General features: G+C 39.5%; 2 protein-coding genes across 4 annotated transcripts in view; both read left to right on the forward strand.

Annotated features, from left to right (window-relative positions):
• Positions 1 to 3,958, forward strand: part of ITGAV (integrin subunit alpha V) — an 87,802-nt gene extending 83,844 nt beyond the window's left edge. For both annotated transcript variants that reach the window (XM_059928288.1, XM_059928286.1), the window contains exon 30: positions 139 to 3,958. In XM_059928288.1, the coding sequence (XP_059784271.1) occupies positions 139 to 234 (96 nt within the window). In that variant the 3' untranslated portion in view covers positions 235 to 3,958. The remainder of the gene's footprint in view (positions 1 to 138) is intronic.
• Positions 3,959 to 14,111: 10,153 nt separating this feature from the next.
• FAM171B (family with sequence similarity 171 member B) overlaps positions 14,112 to 17,403 on the forward strand; it is a 63,701-nt gene continuing 60,409 nt past the window's right edge. For both annotated transcript variants that reach the window (XM_059927295.1, XM_059927296.1), the window contains exon 1: positions 14,112 to 14,432. In XM_059927295.1, coding sequence (XP_059783278.1) covers positions 14,207 to 14,432 — 226 coding nt within the window. In that variant the 5' untranslated portion in view covers positions 14,112 to 14,206. The remainder of the gene's footprint in view (positions 14,433 to 17,403) is intronic.

Below are 17,403 nucleotides of genomic sequence, written 5' to 3' on the forward strand. Positions count from 1 at the left end.
AGCACTCCTTATCATTTGAAGGAAGAAAAATTCAACTAAGTGCCATTTAAATTTTCTTGGTCATAATATGGTCACTCAGAATACTTCAGTATTCTTCATTGATGTGGCAGTAATGTGAGTTTTTTTTTCACCTGGCAGATGGGCTTCTTTAAACGTGTCCGGCCACCTCAAGAAGAACAAGAAAGGGAACAGCTTCAACCTCATGAAAATGGTGAAGGAAACTCAGAAACTTAACTGTGATTTTTAAGTTGTGCTACATCCTGTCCCATTAGAAGTACCAACTTCATTATAGATTTTAAAATTTCCTTCATGAGGAATAAAGTTCCAAGACTGTACTGCTGATGGTACCCATTGGTATTAAGCACAAAGTGAGAGCAATATTTGTCAACCTTTTCATTATAATTAAGTTCAGACATACATTTAATACACATCCACTGACTTGTATTTTTAGGTATTTAAATAATAACATTTCAAGTGATAGATCTTCTTCAATGTACGTAAGACAGGTAGTGCCTGAGTTACCACTTTATCTAAAATAGTACCTCCTACAATTATTGTTTCTGATTTTGTATGTTGGATTTTGTTTGTTGTTGTTTTTGTTGTTTTAAAGCAATCCACATTTGGACCTTAGGATCCACATCTTTTGTAGAGATACTTACTGTTAATACACATTACACTACAGTTGAGTTTTCAAGCTAACTTTATAACTGCATAAACTTGGATTTTAATATTACCTATGTGGTAGAACTTTAAAAAAAGAAGAAAGCGTGATCCCATCAAAACTCTTTCCTGTAATAGCAAAGGTACAGTTTTTTGTTTTAATCTGAAAATTGAGTACATGCTATTAAATTTTTATTTATATTTTTATCCACAGTCCATTTGATTACATTTTATTTTGTATAAGTTTAAGTTCTATTTCAAATCCTTTAAGTCAACTTATACTAAAAATTAGTTTTATAATCAAAAATGCCTCTTTTGTGTAGTCATTTAATTTCTGCTAAACATCATGATGCTTGAAGCCATATGGAGTTGGAAATCATTTCCAAAGTACATTTATTCCATTGCATTAGTCTGGCTATACACAATACAATCCAAAAAAAAAAAAAAGAAGCATTTAAATTAAAAGACTATGTTTGAAGTTCTTTGACAGAGTTGCTTATTAATAGTTTGTTCTTAGATTAAAGCAAGAGTTTTCAGTTGGGATTAATTTATTTTCCTCCTATATATGTATTTTTCCTTACGTTTCCAAAACTGTTACTGAGAATGTGTCAAGATCAATGAGGAATCTTTACAACTTAGAGGAACCTGCACTCAACCTCCCAACCCTGCAAGAAATGCTTGGAATTGAAATTCTTAAAGTAGCTCACTGGTTTACTTCTAGCAATAGTGTGGTGCTGCTCAGATGGATATTACCTCAGTTGAAGCCAGGTGTAACATGTAAAACCAGTCTATAAACCAGTCTAACATGTGAAACCAGCTATCAAAATGACTTCTTAGAGGTTATTTTATAAGCAATTCGAGTTATTGGAAACCTTTTTAAACTTTCTTAGGTTTATTAATATAAATTACTTTTCTAGGATTTTTAATTAAAAGCTGCACAGGTGGCAAGTTGTAGTTTTATAAGTCTGTAGGGTGATGAACCTTCTAGAGGAATATGTGAATTATTCACAGTTCCTCCAGGCCTGGGGATAACTATTAATTATACCTATTTTTGTGCAATTACATCATGTTGTGCATTAGAAATTGAGAGTTTGATAGCTTTTTAACTACTGTCTTCATTAGGCAATGATAAATATGTCCCTTAAATAACTGAATATTTTTCTATGTTTTAAAAATAATTGAAATTTATCTTGCCATGTCTTGTGTTATAACTCCCTAACAAGTGCCTAAGCTAGAATATATTCATAAAATAGAGGCATATGTAGGTGAGTTATACAAGTTAGAACATTGACAAGACCCTATATTTAGCTTTAGTGATTTTCAAAATTAATAGGTGTTGTAATATAGATTTTATTAGTAGCTCAAAAGATCTTAGTCATATGCAGTAAGTATTTTTATTACCAATAAATTTAAAGTTTTTTAAGAAAAAAATATTTTTATCCTAGGGCCTGCCACCAGACAGTCACTGAGTTGGTCTAGAACAATGTTCACCTTACCTGTTTTCCCACCTAATAGCAGTCATTCCTGAAAATATCTGTTGGATAGAAAGTCACTCTTTTAAAAAAATGTTACTATTTGCTTTTGCACAATCTATTCCTTTTATGGCCTCTTATCTCAAGGTATAATCTTTTACCGGAGATTGAAGGAGGAGCCAAAATAGCTCAGTTGGGAGAGCATTAGACTGGAGGAGATTGAAGGGTGTTGTCATGGAAATTAACATGATGCTTTAAATTGCTCTTATGGAATGTAGTTTAAAGCAATAGTATTTTCTTTAAGAAAAATGAAGATTTATATCTGTACAAAAATATGGTAGGAGTATAATTTAAAAACCTAGTCTTTGAGGAAAATATTTGGGAAATGGTGAGTTTCTTTTTACCCTAAAGTAGCATGTGAATGTTTTGGTTAAAATGTCAAAAAATAATCACTGCTGTGTTTGTGATTTATTGAGAATTGAAAGCCATTTTGAGTGTAAAATTCTTATAATCTGATTCAGTTTAAGAAAACACACATGGTTGGGGTTGAGAATATTTAAAACATTTGATATTGGTAAGAAATATTGATGCTGTTGTTGATTTCTTAAATAGGCATTTATTTCAGACTTGATATTTTGAGAACCATTTGTGTGAGGGAGGCGCTTTCCTTTTCTTCCCTTTACCTTTTTCTTGTAATTGGTGGTTATTGTAATTCTGATTAAGTTCTTAATACTGAATTGCAAAACAATTAATCAAAATATTAGTGCCACAATTCTACCTGTTATGAAACTACTTAGTCATAGTCAATTCTCACTGATACTTTATATAAAGAGAAAATTCAAGTATTAGAGACGATACTGACTTCCTTAAGAGGATGTGAAAGATTTTTCATAGTGAATCATGACCCTAAGAGAGATGTATGTGGCAAAAGTATAGTGTATAATAAATAGATCTGCTGGTTTTTTATAAGGCAAACAATTGTAAGTTGATTGATGTTCCTGTGTTACAGAATGTAGTGTTGAGCTTGGCAAAGAATAAGTCATTCGTGGAATCCTTGTGTTTGACTGTTGCTTATCTCAGTGTCACTGTGTTAGTGCTCTTGGATAGCTTGTATATGTGATAGTTTGATTAATAAGAAAAAAATATAAAATTTGAAAATCGAATATAGGATCCAAAATGGTGAATGAAATGACTTAATGCTCAAGTGTTTTGGAGAGTATTTCTTTTAACCTGTTGGTAGGCTAGTTTGAACGATGAACCTATGGACATGTAGAATGCATATATGCTTGTATTTCTGATATATAATGAATTTCTTGGGAGAGGTACTGAATCTTTGATTTTTCTTGTCATTCTTCTCAAGTGCAATATAACAATGTAACCAAACCTAGATATTTCAAAGTCATTATTAATTTAGTAAACCTAATCTAAATGGAGATTTATTAGTATTTTTTGTTAGCAGGAAGGAATGATTTTGAGATGGATATACGAATGAAGTTATTTACCCCTAAAAGGTCCATTTTACACTTTATTTCAGGCTGGACATGAACTATTCCCTGCTAGTTTTGAAACACTTTGCAATATCTTAAAGTAACTTGGAAGCTGTGTATATCAATTAATTTCCTACCTAAGTAACATAGAAAATAATTTTCTTTATTTAGCTCTCTTGTGATCACCCACATTGGGTGAGACATAAAATGAGTGTCTTCTAAAATTTGTCATTTACTAACTTGATTTGAGTTAGTGAAAACTGGTACAGTGTTCTGCTTATTAGTCTCCAGTGTGTAACTTGTGTCTGTTCAATAAACTTGAGCATATGGTGCCACTTATGTGCAAGGACTTTATATTTTCCTTCTATTATGTTGTTTTGTTTTGTTTTTTAATCACATGAGCTAGCAGTAGTGCACTAAAAGAATGACCTCAAAGAGGTGACACACCTCTTTAAAAGCCCACATTCTTGGGGCTTCCCTGGTGGCGCAGTGGTTGGGGGTCCGCCTGCCAATGCGGGGGACGCGGGTTCAAGCCCTGGTCTGGGAGGATCCCACATGCCGCGGAGCAGCTGGGCCCGTGAGCCACAACTGCTGAGCCTGCGCATCTGGAGCCTGTGCTCGGCAACAAGAGAGGCCACGATAGTGAGAGGCCCGCGCACTGCGATGAAGAGTGGGCCCCACTTGCCGCAACTGGAGAAAGCCCTCGCACAGAAACGAAGACCCAACACAGCCAAAAATGAATAAATAAATAAATAAATAATTTAAAATGAATATCTGCTTAAAATAAAAACATGAATTTTTTTAAAAAACCACATTCTTAAGAGTGTTAGTTATTTGAAAAAAGGTGTCACAAACAGAGCAAAAGGAAACTAATGCTAAAATACACCAATTACAAATCATAGAATCATAGACATTTAAAATTTTGAAGGGGCTTCCAATTTCAATAATGGCAGAGTAGCTTGTATCAGATAACAATGAATGAAATGAGGAATAGGAAGCAAAAAAAGAAACTTTTAAAGACACTGCAGATACTAAAAGCAGCAGAAACTGGAGGGAATTGCTCTCAAGGAAGGGAACCACACTTTTCCCTGAGTTTACTCTCTGTTGTGTGGATGGAATGCAAGCAGAAAAGTGCCCCCCCCCCCATTTCCTAGAATGATGGGACTGCCATCATGACTAGAAATTGAGGGAGAAGCCACATTGTGGGAAAGGGGAATATTTTCCCCTCAAAGTCTTGGCTGACACTGACTCTGCTCTAGTGAGGGCCCAAAAGGAAAACAGCAGATGGAAGTTTGAAAGAACTGAGCAGTTATTCCAGCTACTGTCCAATGCAGGAGAAACAAGAGACTGTAGTTCAAGTCTTACCCAGTGACAGGGCCTTGGAAACACCCCAGTCTTTCCATTGAAACCCCAGAGGATCTATTCCTTGGGAATAAATACTACATCCCAAGATTGATTGATTCACCCTAGGATGAAGGGTAAAACCAGTGTCCCACCCTAACAATGCATGAAACCAAGTTTCCACAAGTTTAAGGTGATCCACCTGAAATTTAATTGTCTGCTCATAAAGGCAGTTACTTTCAGAGGAAGATAACACAACCAAAAGACTGCAGTGTATCATTCATAAGGTCGTGTGTGTGTAAATGGGAAGAAAGGAAAATGTGATGCTTGGCTTTGAGAAGAAATAGTCAATAGAAACAGACCCACAAACAATTTAACAGGTATGACTTTAAATAACTATGATAAATATGTTAAAGAGTCTATAGGAACACATGAAAATTATGGATGAAAAGACAGGCATTTCAAGAGAGGTTTGGAAAGTAACAAAAGAGACTCAAGTGGAAATCTTCAGACTGAAAAAATATATCTGAAGTCAGAAATTCATTGGAGGGGGATTACAAATAGATTGGGTAGGACAGAAGAAAGGATCAATGAACTTAGAGATAGATCAATAGGACTTATCCAAACTGAAGCACAGATGGCAAAAAAAAAACCCAAAAAACAAAAAAACAGCCTCAATGATCTGTGGGACAAATCTAGGTGCAAAAGGAGTCTTAGGAGAGAGAAAAATGGGACAGACAAAATATTCGAAGCCAAAAAGTTTCCATATTTCATCAAAAAGAGCAACCTGCAATTCTGGAAGTTCAACAAACCCTAAACAGGACAATTGCAGATAACACCATCTATGCAGGTCATGGTCAAACTGCTAAAAAGCACACGTTGGAAGGAGTTTACCTCACTCCCTTGGTATTGTTAACCATGCCCAGAGGGTTCATTACTTGTCTAAAGCAGTTACCGGCAGGATTGGGACTAAAGCTTGCATTTTCAAACACCTAGTACGTTATGCATTCTGCTGTGCAACACTGCCTGAACTACTAGTCACAGTTTATAAAATAGATTTGTTATTATCTAGGGGATAGGTTGGGATGTCTGAATATCAATTGATGTACCACCAATGCTTTTCCAATTACAGTTGGCTCTCGAGCAACAGGATTTGAACTGCATTGGTTCCACCTATACGTGGATTGTTTCAATAGTAAATACTGTTGGGCTTCCCTGGTGGCACAGTGGTTGAGAATCTGCCTGCTAATGCAGGAGACACGGGTTCGAGCCCTGGTCTGGGAAGATCCCACATGCCGCGGAGCAACTAGGCCCGTGAACCACAATTACTGAGCCTGCACATCTGGGGCTTGTGCTCTGCAACAAGAGAGGCCACGATAGTGAGAGGCCCGCGCACCGCGATGAAGAGTGGCCCCCACTTGCTGTAACTAGAGAAAGCCCTCACAGAAACGAAGACCCAACACAGACAAAAATAAATAAATAAATAAATAAATTTTTAAAAAAAGTAAATACTGTTGTACTGCCTGATCCTTGGTTGGTTGAATCCCCAAATGTGGAACTTTGGATATGGAGGAACCACAGATACAGAGCACTGACTATAAACTATACTTGATTTTCGCAGAAGGTCGTAGCCCCTAACCCCTGTGTTCAAGGGTCAACTGGAATATTTTTACTCATTTTCTAAACTGTCCTGAATTGCCTAGAGAATTATATAGTTAGATTCCCTTTTACACTCAGGTTCACTTTCCTTGTCAACCTCACTTCCTGAAGCATAGCAAATACATAAATTGGTGTTGTTTTAATAGAAGGAGGACTTAGATTTTGAACTTCACACAGTAACTTACCTTCATGTTGTTAACCTAATATTTTTCAAAGTAATTCTCAAAGTTCTTCTACATCATTTCTGAGATATTAGAGTGTTGAAATGGAATCTTTAGGGATTACTTTTTAGTCAATCTTGTAGTCAGAATATTAATTACTCATTACAAAGTTATTCACAAAAAAGCACTAAGTAATGTACAAATGTAGCAGTATTTAACTTGGAGAATTACGCTCTCCACTTGAGTAATAGAAGTGATTCTTGATTTTGGATAGGGTCATGGTAAGTTTACCATAGAAAGCAAGAAAGTTCTGGTGACTTATAAATTTTCTCATCTTTCAACAGTGCAGTTAAAGTTCTTTTTTGGGATTATAAGTGACATAAACCCCTTTAAAATTCAGAAATATCACCACCTGATTGGCAGACAAGTGAATGATTTTGAATTTTTCAGTACACCTTAGTGAGGAAATGAAAGGGAAGAGTTTATTAAAGAATAAGCAAATTTCCTACTTCTTAGTAATACCAGTTTTGACTTTCTGACTTGAACCTTTACTACTAAACCAGAGCGAAGCACTTCACTATCATGTGGTACTAAATTACTAGCAAAAATTGAACCTGAAGGTTCTTTTCTCAATCACTCCACAGGTATTCAGTGATTTCCAAGTAATACTTAGAGATGACGGAACAGAAACTAATTTTACCATATTCCCACTGAACAGCCCTAGCCTCTCAAAGGAACCCTAAAACAGCGGCAGTATAGGAGTGATTTAATGACAGAGCTGAGAATCTGGTTTACACACTGTACAGAAATAGTCCCCTCTTTTCACCTCTAATTCTCCAAATACAGTTCTTAACATTATCTACTCCATATCCTTTCCTAGATCCACACAGGCTTGGTCATTGTGTGAGGGTAGTGATCTCATGCCTTGGATAGTGAATTAGTTTTAAGTTATTGCAGTCTTTTTGCCGCGATAGGTAACATATTCACAGAATCCGGCATTAGATCATGGACATCTTTTGGAGGGCATTATTATGTCTTATTATGTCTACCACAGTCCATGGTCTGGCCCTCAAAGATTCACATCAGTCTCACACGCAAAATACATTCAACCCATTCCTAAAGTCCCCCAAAGTCAAACCACTGCAACATCCACTCAAAGTCCAAAACGACTTCTTAATCTCAGCAGCTCGAATGTCCCAAATCTCATCATCTAAATTATGGGCAAGGCTTGGGTATGATCCATCCAGGGGTACAATTTGTCTCTATATGTGAACATGTGAAACTAAAGAAACAAGTTTTCTGCTCCCAACATATCACAGTAAGACAAGCATATGATAACAATTATAGACATTCTGGTTAAAAAAAGGGAAGAAATAGAAGGAAAATAAATGAAGTCACTGGTCCCAAGCAATTCCAAAATTCAGCTGAGCAATCTACATTTGGTTTCAAAGTCTATGAATTTCTGTGGTTTCAAACTATGTGGTTCTCAAACTCTGTGGCTCATGGCTTCACCTTCTGAGTCATCGTTTTTCCCCCATGAAATGTAGCAAATGTTTACAGCTGGGTATTGTTATCATCTTCTTCCTACTGATAAGACTGTGTGGGTTCAGTACGCTTTTTCATTTTGTACACTATCCCTTTAGACCAAGCTGGCAGTGTTTCTGCTGATATAAAATTCACAGGAACCTTACGGGTCGCCTGTGTATGTCAAGGATATTTCACTCCATTAGACTAGAGGCTACTCCACAGAGCTTTCCTAAATAATCTCATCTCTATTTTTGGCTTCTGTTGGGTTGTGTGAGGAGAATCTATGAGTCACACACTTATCTCTTCAAAGAAAAATTTCTGAGATATTAGCAAATGTTTGTACAGTCTCTGTGTTCTTTCTAGAGTAAACTCTCTTTAAAGTAAATCTCTAAATCTCTTAATTTTAGCATCTTCTGCAATCTGGATATGTTGAAAATTTCCCAAATCATAAAGTCCTGGCTTCCTGGGTTCTATTTTTTAAAGATTCATATCTATTTCATGAATTTAGATAGTTAAGGTCAAGACACACAAGAGTGGGGTCAGAGGGCTTGGCACATAGACAGGCCCTCAACAGTCTTGTCCCTAAAACAATCCAAGCTTTTGAAGATCTAGATCTGGTCTTGGAGTAAACTCTGGCTTGAGCCTTTTAATCTAGGTTGAGCTGCCTCCATCACTTCCCACTACACATTGGGCCATCCTAGCTGGAGTGCCTAATGAACGCTTTTCTACCGAGCCACCATATTTGGAGCAAACTTGTTGGGGGTGAGGGTGGAAAGTACCTGAAATGCTATGGAGAAAAATTGCACAGCAGGTAATCCATGCATGCTGACCCCAGAGAATCTTAATGATTTACATGCCTGTACCTGAGAAGGACCTCTAAACCCAGAGTTTAGTGACTATTTGAACCATATGACCCACTTTGGTTAATAATCCCAAACTGTCCCTATCTGTATGGATAACCCTACCTGGATAAATGATTCTTAGTCAAAGAAATACAAATTTGAACTTTGTTCAACCCTCTTTAACAGTTAGTCCTTTGGTTTTCAAACTCAAATTAAATGGCTCACTATCAAATGAAGGCAGCAGTGTTGGAGGAAGAGTCATAATTTAAGGAAACAGTCAATTACTAAAACTTGCAAATCATATTTCCAAAAAGGTAAACTTTCTTACCCCTCACGTAAATATATATCTAATATATTTAATATGTTATTAAATCTAACTAACTCTGTTCCTCTAGGAACAATGGTTCAGTATTTGCTAATTGAGTGTTTGCAGTGACTATATAAAATATAACAAGAAAAATAAGAATTGATTACATATAAAATAAAATTTTATATACATTATAAAAATATACAAATGAAACAGAACAATACTACATAACATTAACAAAAGAAGTAATGGCTGACATTTACTGAACAGTTCCTATAGCAAGAAGCTCTAAGTATTTATATGTTATCTTATTTTGTTATCTCCTTTAGGCTCTGTTATTTCTCCCACTATACAGTTGAGAAAACTGAGGCCGAGAATCTTCTGTAAATCACATAGCTGTGAGGGGTGGATACCAGAGCCGTCTGACTCTGGGCCATTCTCCATTAACTAACAGTTCTGCCTCTTAAAATCGATTTGTTGATTTAATCAACCAAGTAATCAAACAACCACTGTTGGGCGTTGTGGCAGGAGCTGGAGATACAGCTGTGAATGTGATGGCCCTGACCCTTGTGGAGCCTACACTGGTGAGGATACAGGCAAGAAAATATCCATTTTAAGTAACAGAGTCCTAAGGGGAAATACGAGGGTCATGAAAGTTCATAGCAAGGGCTCCTAATCAAAGCCAAGGGTGTCGGGGAAAGTACCCTAGAGGAAGTAATATCTAAGCTAACCTTGAGGCTCTGTGGGAGCCTGTCAGTTAGGGATGAGGGAGTACAGTTCCAGGCGAGGAAATCAGTATGTGCAACCTAAATAAGTCTAGTTCAGGGGAATAAAAGAAATCCTTCCTTTCCCTTCCCTTCCCTCCCCCCACCAACCCCCATCTCTGTGTTTATGTAGGAAATATTAAAAGATGAGCCTGCATAGTCAGAGGATATATTGTGAAGGGCTTTGTAAATCTGTTGGGGATTTTGGACGTTATGCTAAGAGCAATGAGGAGGTACCAGTAGATCTTAAGCAAGGAAGAATTATTATATATGTATGGTATTACAATCTGCTTTCCGATGGCTCTTGCAGTATATTTATAAAAGCGAAGACATTCTAACATTAATGATTACATTGTATTAAGCATGAACAGTATCACGGATTAGGAACCTGAAAATAACTTCCTAGATCAACCGGCATCTTCCATTCCTTTGTAAACCACACTGGCTGACATGTTAAGTACATGAAATTGGCAGAATACCCTTTCCTGAACATCTGCTTGGTTTTGCCCCCACCAGTTGGTCTGTGTCTGTGCAGAAAGTAAGTTATGTTTGTTTACACAGTTGTTTTTGGCAGTTCTATGTGTTATAAGGTATGGATGAAATATAAATTTAAATGAAGTATATTTTTCTATGAAAACTAAGTTTAATACTAAGTGGGTGAGAAAATGGTAAAACTGGGGAAAAATTGAAAATAGAAGGATTTGGCATTCGAATTGTTTGTCAAGAGTTTTTAAGCACTCCTTCCACTTAACCGAAAACTGCAAATAATAGGGATGCATTGTAATTGTGGTTTACTACTTCAAACCCTAGGATGTGGTTAGATTTAAAAAAAATTATTGGCCCTACGTCAAAAGATTGGTAAATGAATATATATTTGCCTATTTTAAGATAAAATAAGCAGCCTAAAATATATTTTAAATATATTGATTTTTTTTGTCTCTTGACCTACTTTTTTGATTCACCAACTATTAGCCCTGATTGCATCCAATAATATGGCTTTTGTATATTGCACAGAAATTAAGCGTAAACTATACAAGTAACGGAGCATTTAAAAACCATCTAAAACCCATCTTGATTAGCAAAGCTTATTTCTTTAAACAGTCTGTAGTATTGAAGGATTTCACGTCTACTCTCCACTGAGGGCTGTGAAATCAGCAACTTTGCCTCTGGAAGGTCAGCTTCTAATATATTAAAGATGACTTGGCCACCGTAAGGCAGGATGACAGAAATCCTGGCAGCATTCCTTTCCTTCTGATCTGCCAGTCAGGATTCTGGAACCATTTCCACTTTCTCCTTTCTTCTCTCCAGGAGCAGAGGTAAATTGGAGGAAAATGCAACAAAAACAGCTTGATGAAACTAATGAAGACTCTCTGCATTCAGCCTCCCCCCAATAATTCCTGCTCACACAGGCGAGGCAAAGCCATGATGGAATAGTGGTGTTTAGTGTGAGGGACCTCACTTTGGCATCTCTCTTCAAAAAATTATGTAGCCCACATTATGTAGTTTATTTCCATCTAAAAATCACTAAAAAACAACGCAAGCTCATGGCGAAAGTTTCAAACAGCGCTGAAAGGTAAAGTCACTTCTTATTAGTGTAGCCTTGGGCAAGACAGTTGCCTCTCTGATCTTCAGTGTTTCCATTTGCTAAACAGAATAATGAGAGCTAATTTGTAGGACTGCTTTGAGGATACGACATAATGTATGTAAAATGCCTATTATTATTATTAGTTATGGTTATATAGGCACTAGTTTCATATCCTTGACCAAAGAATAACTTTCCACTAGTGAGAAATTTGTTCTTTTCCAGCATGTTGGAAACATTGGGACGAACACACAAAAGAGTGGTGAGTGTGGAAAGGGACTGTCCAATCAGCCAAATCATCTGAATCAACTATGATGGTAAAGGATGTGACGTCACAGATCACATTTACATTATATTATGAGATGTCCCACAGACATTCCAAATACAAAGAGACTACAACTGAACAAGCCATGGCTTATCACCTATTCTGTAGTCAGTAGTACCAGCTAATCTTGACAATGTCGTAAGCAGCCACCCAAGATCTCAATCTGGCAATTTGAGTGTCATACTAGACATACCCATCTTTCTCCTTCTCTCTTCCTCACCCAAACAGTCAACCAGTTTTGCTGATTCTAGCCCTACATACTGAATCTCCCACTCCTTTCTTCTCCTTTCTGGTCTCACAAGCCTTTGGTATCTCCTCACTGGCTTTTGCAAACACCACTAAACTGGCCTCCTCTCCGCCAATCTATCCCTCTTCCTCTTCCATACTGATAGCAAAGTTATCCTTTGAAAACGCAGACTGGTAGCAAGTCCCTTCCCTGATTAATTTCTTTCACTATTCCATAATCACTTGCAATGTAAATTTCAGTTTCCTTACATAGCATCCAAGGTTATTACAGGAGTTAATGTATATAAAGTGCTTGAACAGTGCCTGGACACAGTAAGTACTATAGAAGTGTTTGCCGTTATTTTTTTTTTTAATTTTATTTATTTTTGGCTGCGTTGGGTCTTTGTTGCTGTGCGCCGGCTTTCTCTAGTTGCAGAGAGTGGGGGCTACTCTTCGTTGCGGTGTGCGGGCTTCTCATTGGGTGGCTTCTCCTGTTGCGGAGCACCGGCTCCAGGTGGGCAGGCTTCAGTAGATTTGGCCTGCTGGCTCAGTAGTTGTGGCACACGGGCTTATTTGCTCCACGGCATATGGGATCTTCCCGGACCAGGGCCCGAACCCGTGTCCCCTGCATTGGCAGGGAGATTCTTAACCACTGCGGCACCAGGAAAGTCCCTGCTATTATTTTTTTAATGACCTGATCTCCACCTTCCTTTTCAATCTAAAACACTGTCACTTTGTCACAATCATTGCAGGACAATTTTCCAAGCACACTGTACTGTTACACACCTCGGCGCGTGTGCACGGGCATACATACACACACACACACAGCTATACTTTTTAGATGACCTGGTTACACCCACCTATGTGTGGAACTCTTATTCTTCTTTAAACCCCACCTTTCCTAGTGTCTCATAGCCCCCTTCCATATACCACATTGTTAATTTCTTCCAATTCAATGCAATCTCTGCATGCTGTAGTGTTTCTCCAGTGGCAGGCACCACCCTGGATTACAATTTGTTTGTATGTTCCTCTGTCCTAACAGGTAATGAGCTCCTAGAACGCAGGGATTGTATGTTGCTTATTCCAAGCACCTGACTAAATACTGGCACGTGGTAAGCACCTAGCAGGCATTTAGAAAAATATTTTTTGAGCAAATGGAAAGTATAGACTATAATTAGACAAAACGTAATTAAGAATATTTTACGATATTGAAAGAAATTCCAATTTGGGCAGAAAGAGGAATTTAATCAAAATCTGGAGAGCCGCAGTTTAATTTCTAGCTAACCAGTGATGGCCGTGATGCCCCAAAGCCCACATGGTTAAGAGATCCTGGCTTTTTTGATCCGCCGGTGCTGCGTTAAGTGTTGTGGGAGCGTAATCAATACACCACCTTCTCTTCTACTTTGCGGTCAGGTGGAGGGAATTTTATTTCACTTTCTGCAAAATTTCCTGGTGTCTCGGTGGGGGCTAGAGGATCTGAAAGTCTACCAGCCCCCAGAAAGGCTCTCCTTTTTCGTTTACCCTAGGAAGCCACCACCAGCACTGCGCCCCAGCACCCCGCCGAGCGCGCGCGTCCGGAGCAGCTGAGCCCGGGGTGATAGCGGAGACGCGGCGCCTGGCGCGGGGCTCGCCCCACCCCGCCCCGCGCGTCACGTGCGCGAGGATGCTAACTTCCCCCTCCTCCTTCCGCGGCGTCTCCTCCGCCGCCCCAGCCTCCTCCTCCTGGTGAGGGTGTGCGAGGCAGACCGAGCGAGGGGGACCGAGCGGGCGGGCGAGAGCCCGCAGCCCTGGCGCCCGCCGCCGCCGCCCGGACCTCCGCCGCAATATGCCGCCGCGGCCCTCTGGCTCTCGGCCATGGCGAGGCTCAGCCGGCGCGTCCCTTGCACCCTGCTCCTCGGCCTGGCCGCCGTGCTGCTAAAGGCGAGGCTGGTCCCTGCGGCCGCCAGAGCTGAGCTCAGCCGCTCCGACCTCAGTCTCATCCAGCAGCAGCAGCAGCAGCAGCAGCAGCAACGGCAGCGGGAGGAAGCCGAGGAGGAGAGGCCAGAGGTGCCCGGGGCATCCTCTACCGTCACTGCTCCCGGTAGGTCCCCGCAGCCCGGCCCTGCCTTTCCTCCTCTGGTCTTGCTGGCCTCCTCGCCGCTTCCCTAGCCAGATGGTTTCCCATCGCCTGTCTCTACCCACCCCCACCCCCACCCCCACCCCCCACCTCCCCCGTCTCCCCAGCCTGCCTGCGTGACCAGGATTCGGGCTCTGCTTTGGTTTTGGGAATCTGCCCTTTGGGTGGTGAGCTTTCTGGGAAGCGCAGAGCACTGCAGTGAGGTGGGGAGGGGTCGGGAGGGATGGGAGTGACTGCCTGCCTGGATTGATCTTTTGCTTCTCCCTCCCTTCCTGAATTTTTCCCTCCGCCCTGGGAATGATTGTACACACACACACTTCTCAAATCCTTTTAGCCTTCTGTTCTTTATCCTTTTCTCTCCTAGAGACTGAAAAATCTTGCAGTAGACACCCACACACCCCTTTTCACCATCTCGCTCCGCCTATATATTTAAATTTAGCTCTGCAGAAAAGAAATCTTGATTTATTTTATTATTTATTTCTATCTCTTCTTATCCCGGGAATGGTTGAAGGCAGTTTGCAAGAATGCCTTCAGTATAATAAGATGAAACAAACCAAAAACGAAATAGGAGTTTGTGGCTGAAGGAATGGGAAAAGGAGAGGGGGGTGGATGAGGTCAAGTCTGTAGAGGATGTTAGTACAGCAAAGCCTGCCCCCAGAGAGGAGATTCTCCTTTACTTGTTCGTAGAAGGTAATGAGGCAGATTCTCCACACTATTCAGCTGAGGGTGAGGAAAGCCCTTTGGTATACGTGGCTGTAACAGTCCCTCAGTTCCTGCCTGGTTCCCCTCCATTAAAGCTACACGGGTAAGCAAAAAGCTGGATTATCCATTTTAATAGCTTCTCCCTACCCCCCACCCCCAGTCCCCTTCCCTACTGTAGAAGCTGCCTGCTCTTTGGAAAGAAAAAAAGCCATCAGTTTTTTTTGGCAAGTGGGCTTAGGTTTCTGCAAAACCAAAGTGAATTATAACATTTGTTTTCGCTTTAAAATCCTGCCTAGTAACGTTTTGCGAGATGCCGAAAATGAGATTTTAGAAAAGTAGGATTCGGTATCTTATTTTGTACTGCTTGTCATCATCAGAGAGCAATACTCAGGTACACCAGCTGCGATTCCTGACACAGCCAGAATGATTTAATTTATCAGAGTGCTCTGAGCATAGGATGAAATCACCAAAGTGTGCCGGAAAGCATGTGTTTCTGACACCCTCTCAAACCGTTTAATAACACTTGAGCGTGGCTGAAAGTCCTGAAAGATGTGCTGTGTGTGGTGGTTTTCCTACCTGGCTTTTTATAACTGAAAGTGCTAACCACAGGGTATGGGCGAGACAGTGGTTAGATATGCTGTTGGGTAAACTTAAGGAAATGAGAGATAGGAGAGTGATCGAGAGCCTGTCTTCATTATGAGAGGGATTTCATAAACTATGAAACAGAAGTCTGAGAGTGGTGATGGATTTTATGATTTGCAGTATATTTTTATTTCGATTTATCGTCTTTCAGGAATATTAGTTAAATGGGTTTTGACTACTACCATGTACGTAGGTTGTGATGAGGGTTACGAATAACGGAAATAATATGAGAAACTTCTGTATCCAGCGTACGTGTGAAAATATTTGCTTTCTGATATTTGTGATGTAATATTTTTGAAAAGGGTTATTTTTTGGGAAGCTAGCAGTTTTTGTCTTATTTACCTATTAGATTAATGGAGGTAAAGGAACCACTAGCCAACAGATCAAACTAGAGCCTGAAAAGTAACATAAGATGACTCTTGGATTTCCCTCAGAAACTCTAACCCTCCAAGCCAGTGGCAAACAAGAGAGCAATTCAATTGACTGCTGTTTTAGTTACAGGAGTATTTGGGTTGTATAATGAAACATAACCTATAAAAAATATACTTAAAATGTTCCTCTGAGCACATTGTGATCTCTAGATTGAATTGGTCTTCCTGCTTCAACCTTTGTTCCTCTACTGTCTGTTCTCCTCACACAGTTAGTGATCTTTTTAAAAACATTAAATAAGATCATTTCTGCCCACAGTCCTCCAATGGCTTCCCATCTCCCTCACACTAGATGCCCAGACCCTGAAAATGGCCCACAAAGGCTGAGATCCTCTGCGGCCCTCTCACTCCCGGCTCCCTCAGCTCTGACACTAACTCAGCACTGGGGCCACACTGGCTCTTTGTTTCTTCAGTTTGCAAGTGGGCTCTGGTGTGGGGCCTTTGCACTTGTCATTTTCTCTGCCTGGAATTCTGGACCTTGGATTCTTCAGGTTTGCTCCAATCACGCTAACAGAAGCCTTTCCCGACAGCTGTATTAAATAGCCATCTGCATGCCCTTTCCTACTGATTCTCCTCCATGGCATTTACTATCCTCAGCCCTTCTTGTAAGCCTGTCTCCCCTTACTAGAATGTAAACTCTCTGAGGGCATGAACTTTGCTTTGTTCATTATTACATTGAATTATTACATATATTTCTAGTACCTAGAAGAGCACTTGCTACTCATAGGCACACATTTTTTTTTGAATTAATGAATGAATGAACAAAAATGCTGGCATCAAGGATCTCCTTTACTTTATGAGTATTTGTTATTTCACATCTTGTGAAATTCTTCACTGGAATTTAGCAGGGTCATATAAACATAAAGAAATGTTAGGTAGAAATATTTGTAAGTGGAGGTTATAAAGTATATATATTTTGGACTTTTAATTTTAGCTAATTTCAGTGTTTATCTTATGTTCACTACAGAGAACTGCTAGATACAATACTTAAGTCCACTTTTTAGGTTGTCAAGAAGATTGTTTACCCAGGTGCACTTATAATCCTCTTATGGGTATTAACATACCTTTAAATAGCTCTAGGAGGGTATTAACATACCTTTAAATAGCTCTGACTGAGCCTGAATTCATCCTTTGCCTCTGTATGGTGCTTCTGATTCTTTGGA

This window comes from Balaenoptera ricei, chromosome 7 (assembly GCF_028023285.1).
Source record: "Balaenoptera ricei isolate mBalRic1 chromosome 7, mBalRic1.hap2, whole genome shotgun sequence".
Lineage (NCBI taxonomy): Eukaryota > Metazoa > Chordata > Mammalia > Artiodactyla > Balaenopteridae > Balaenoptera > Balaenoptera ricei.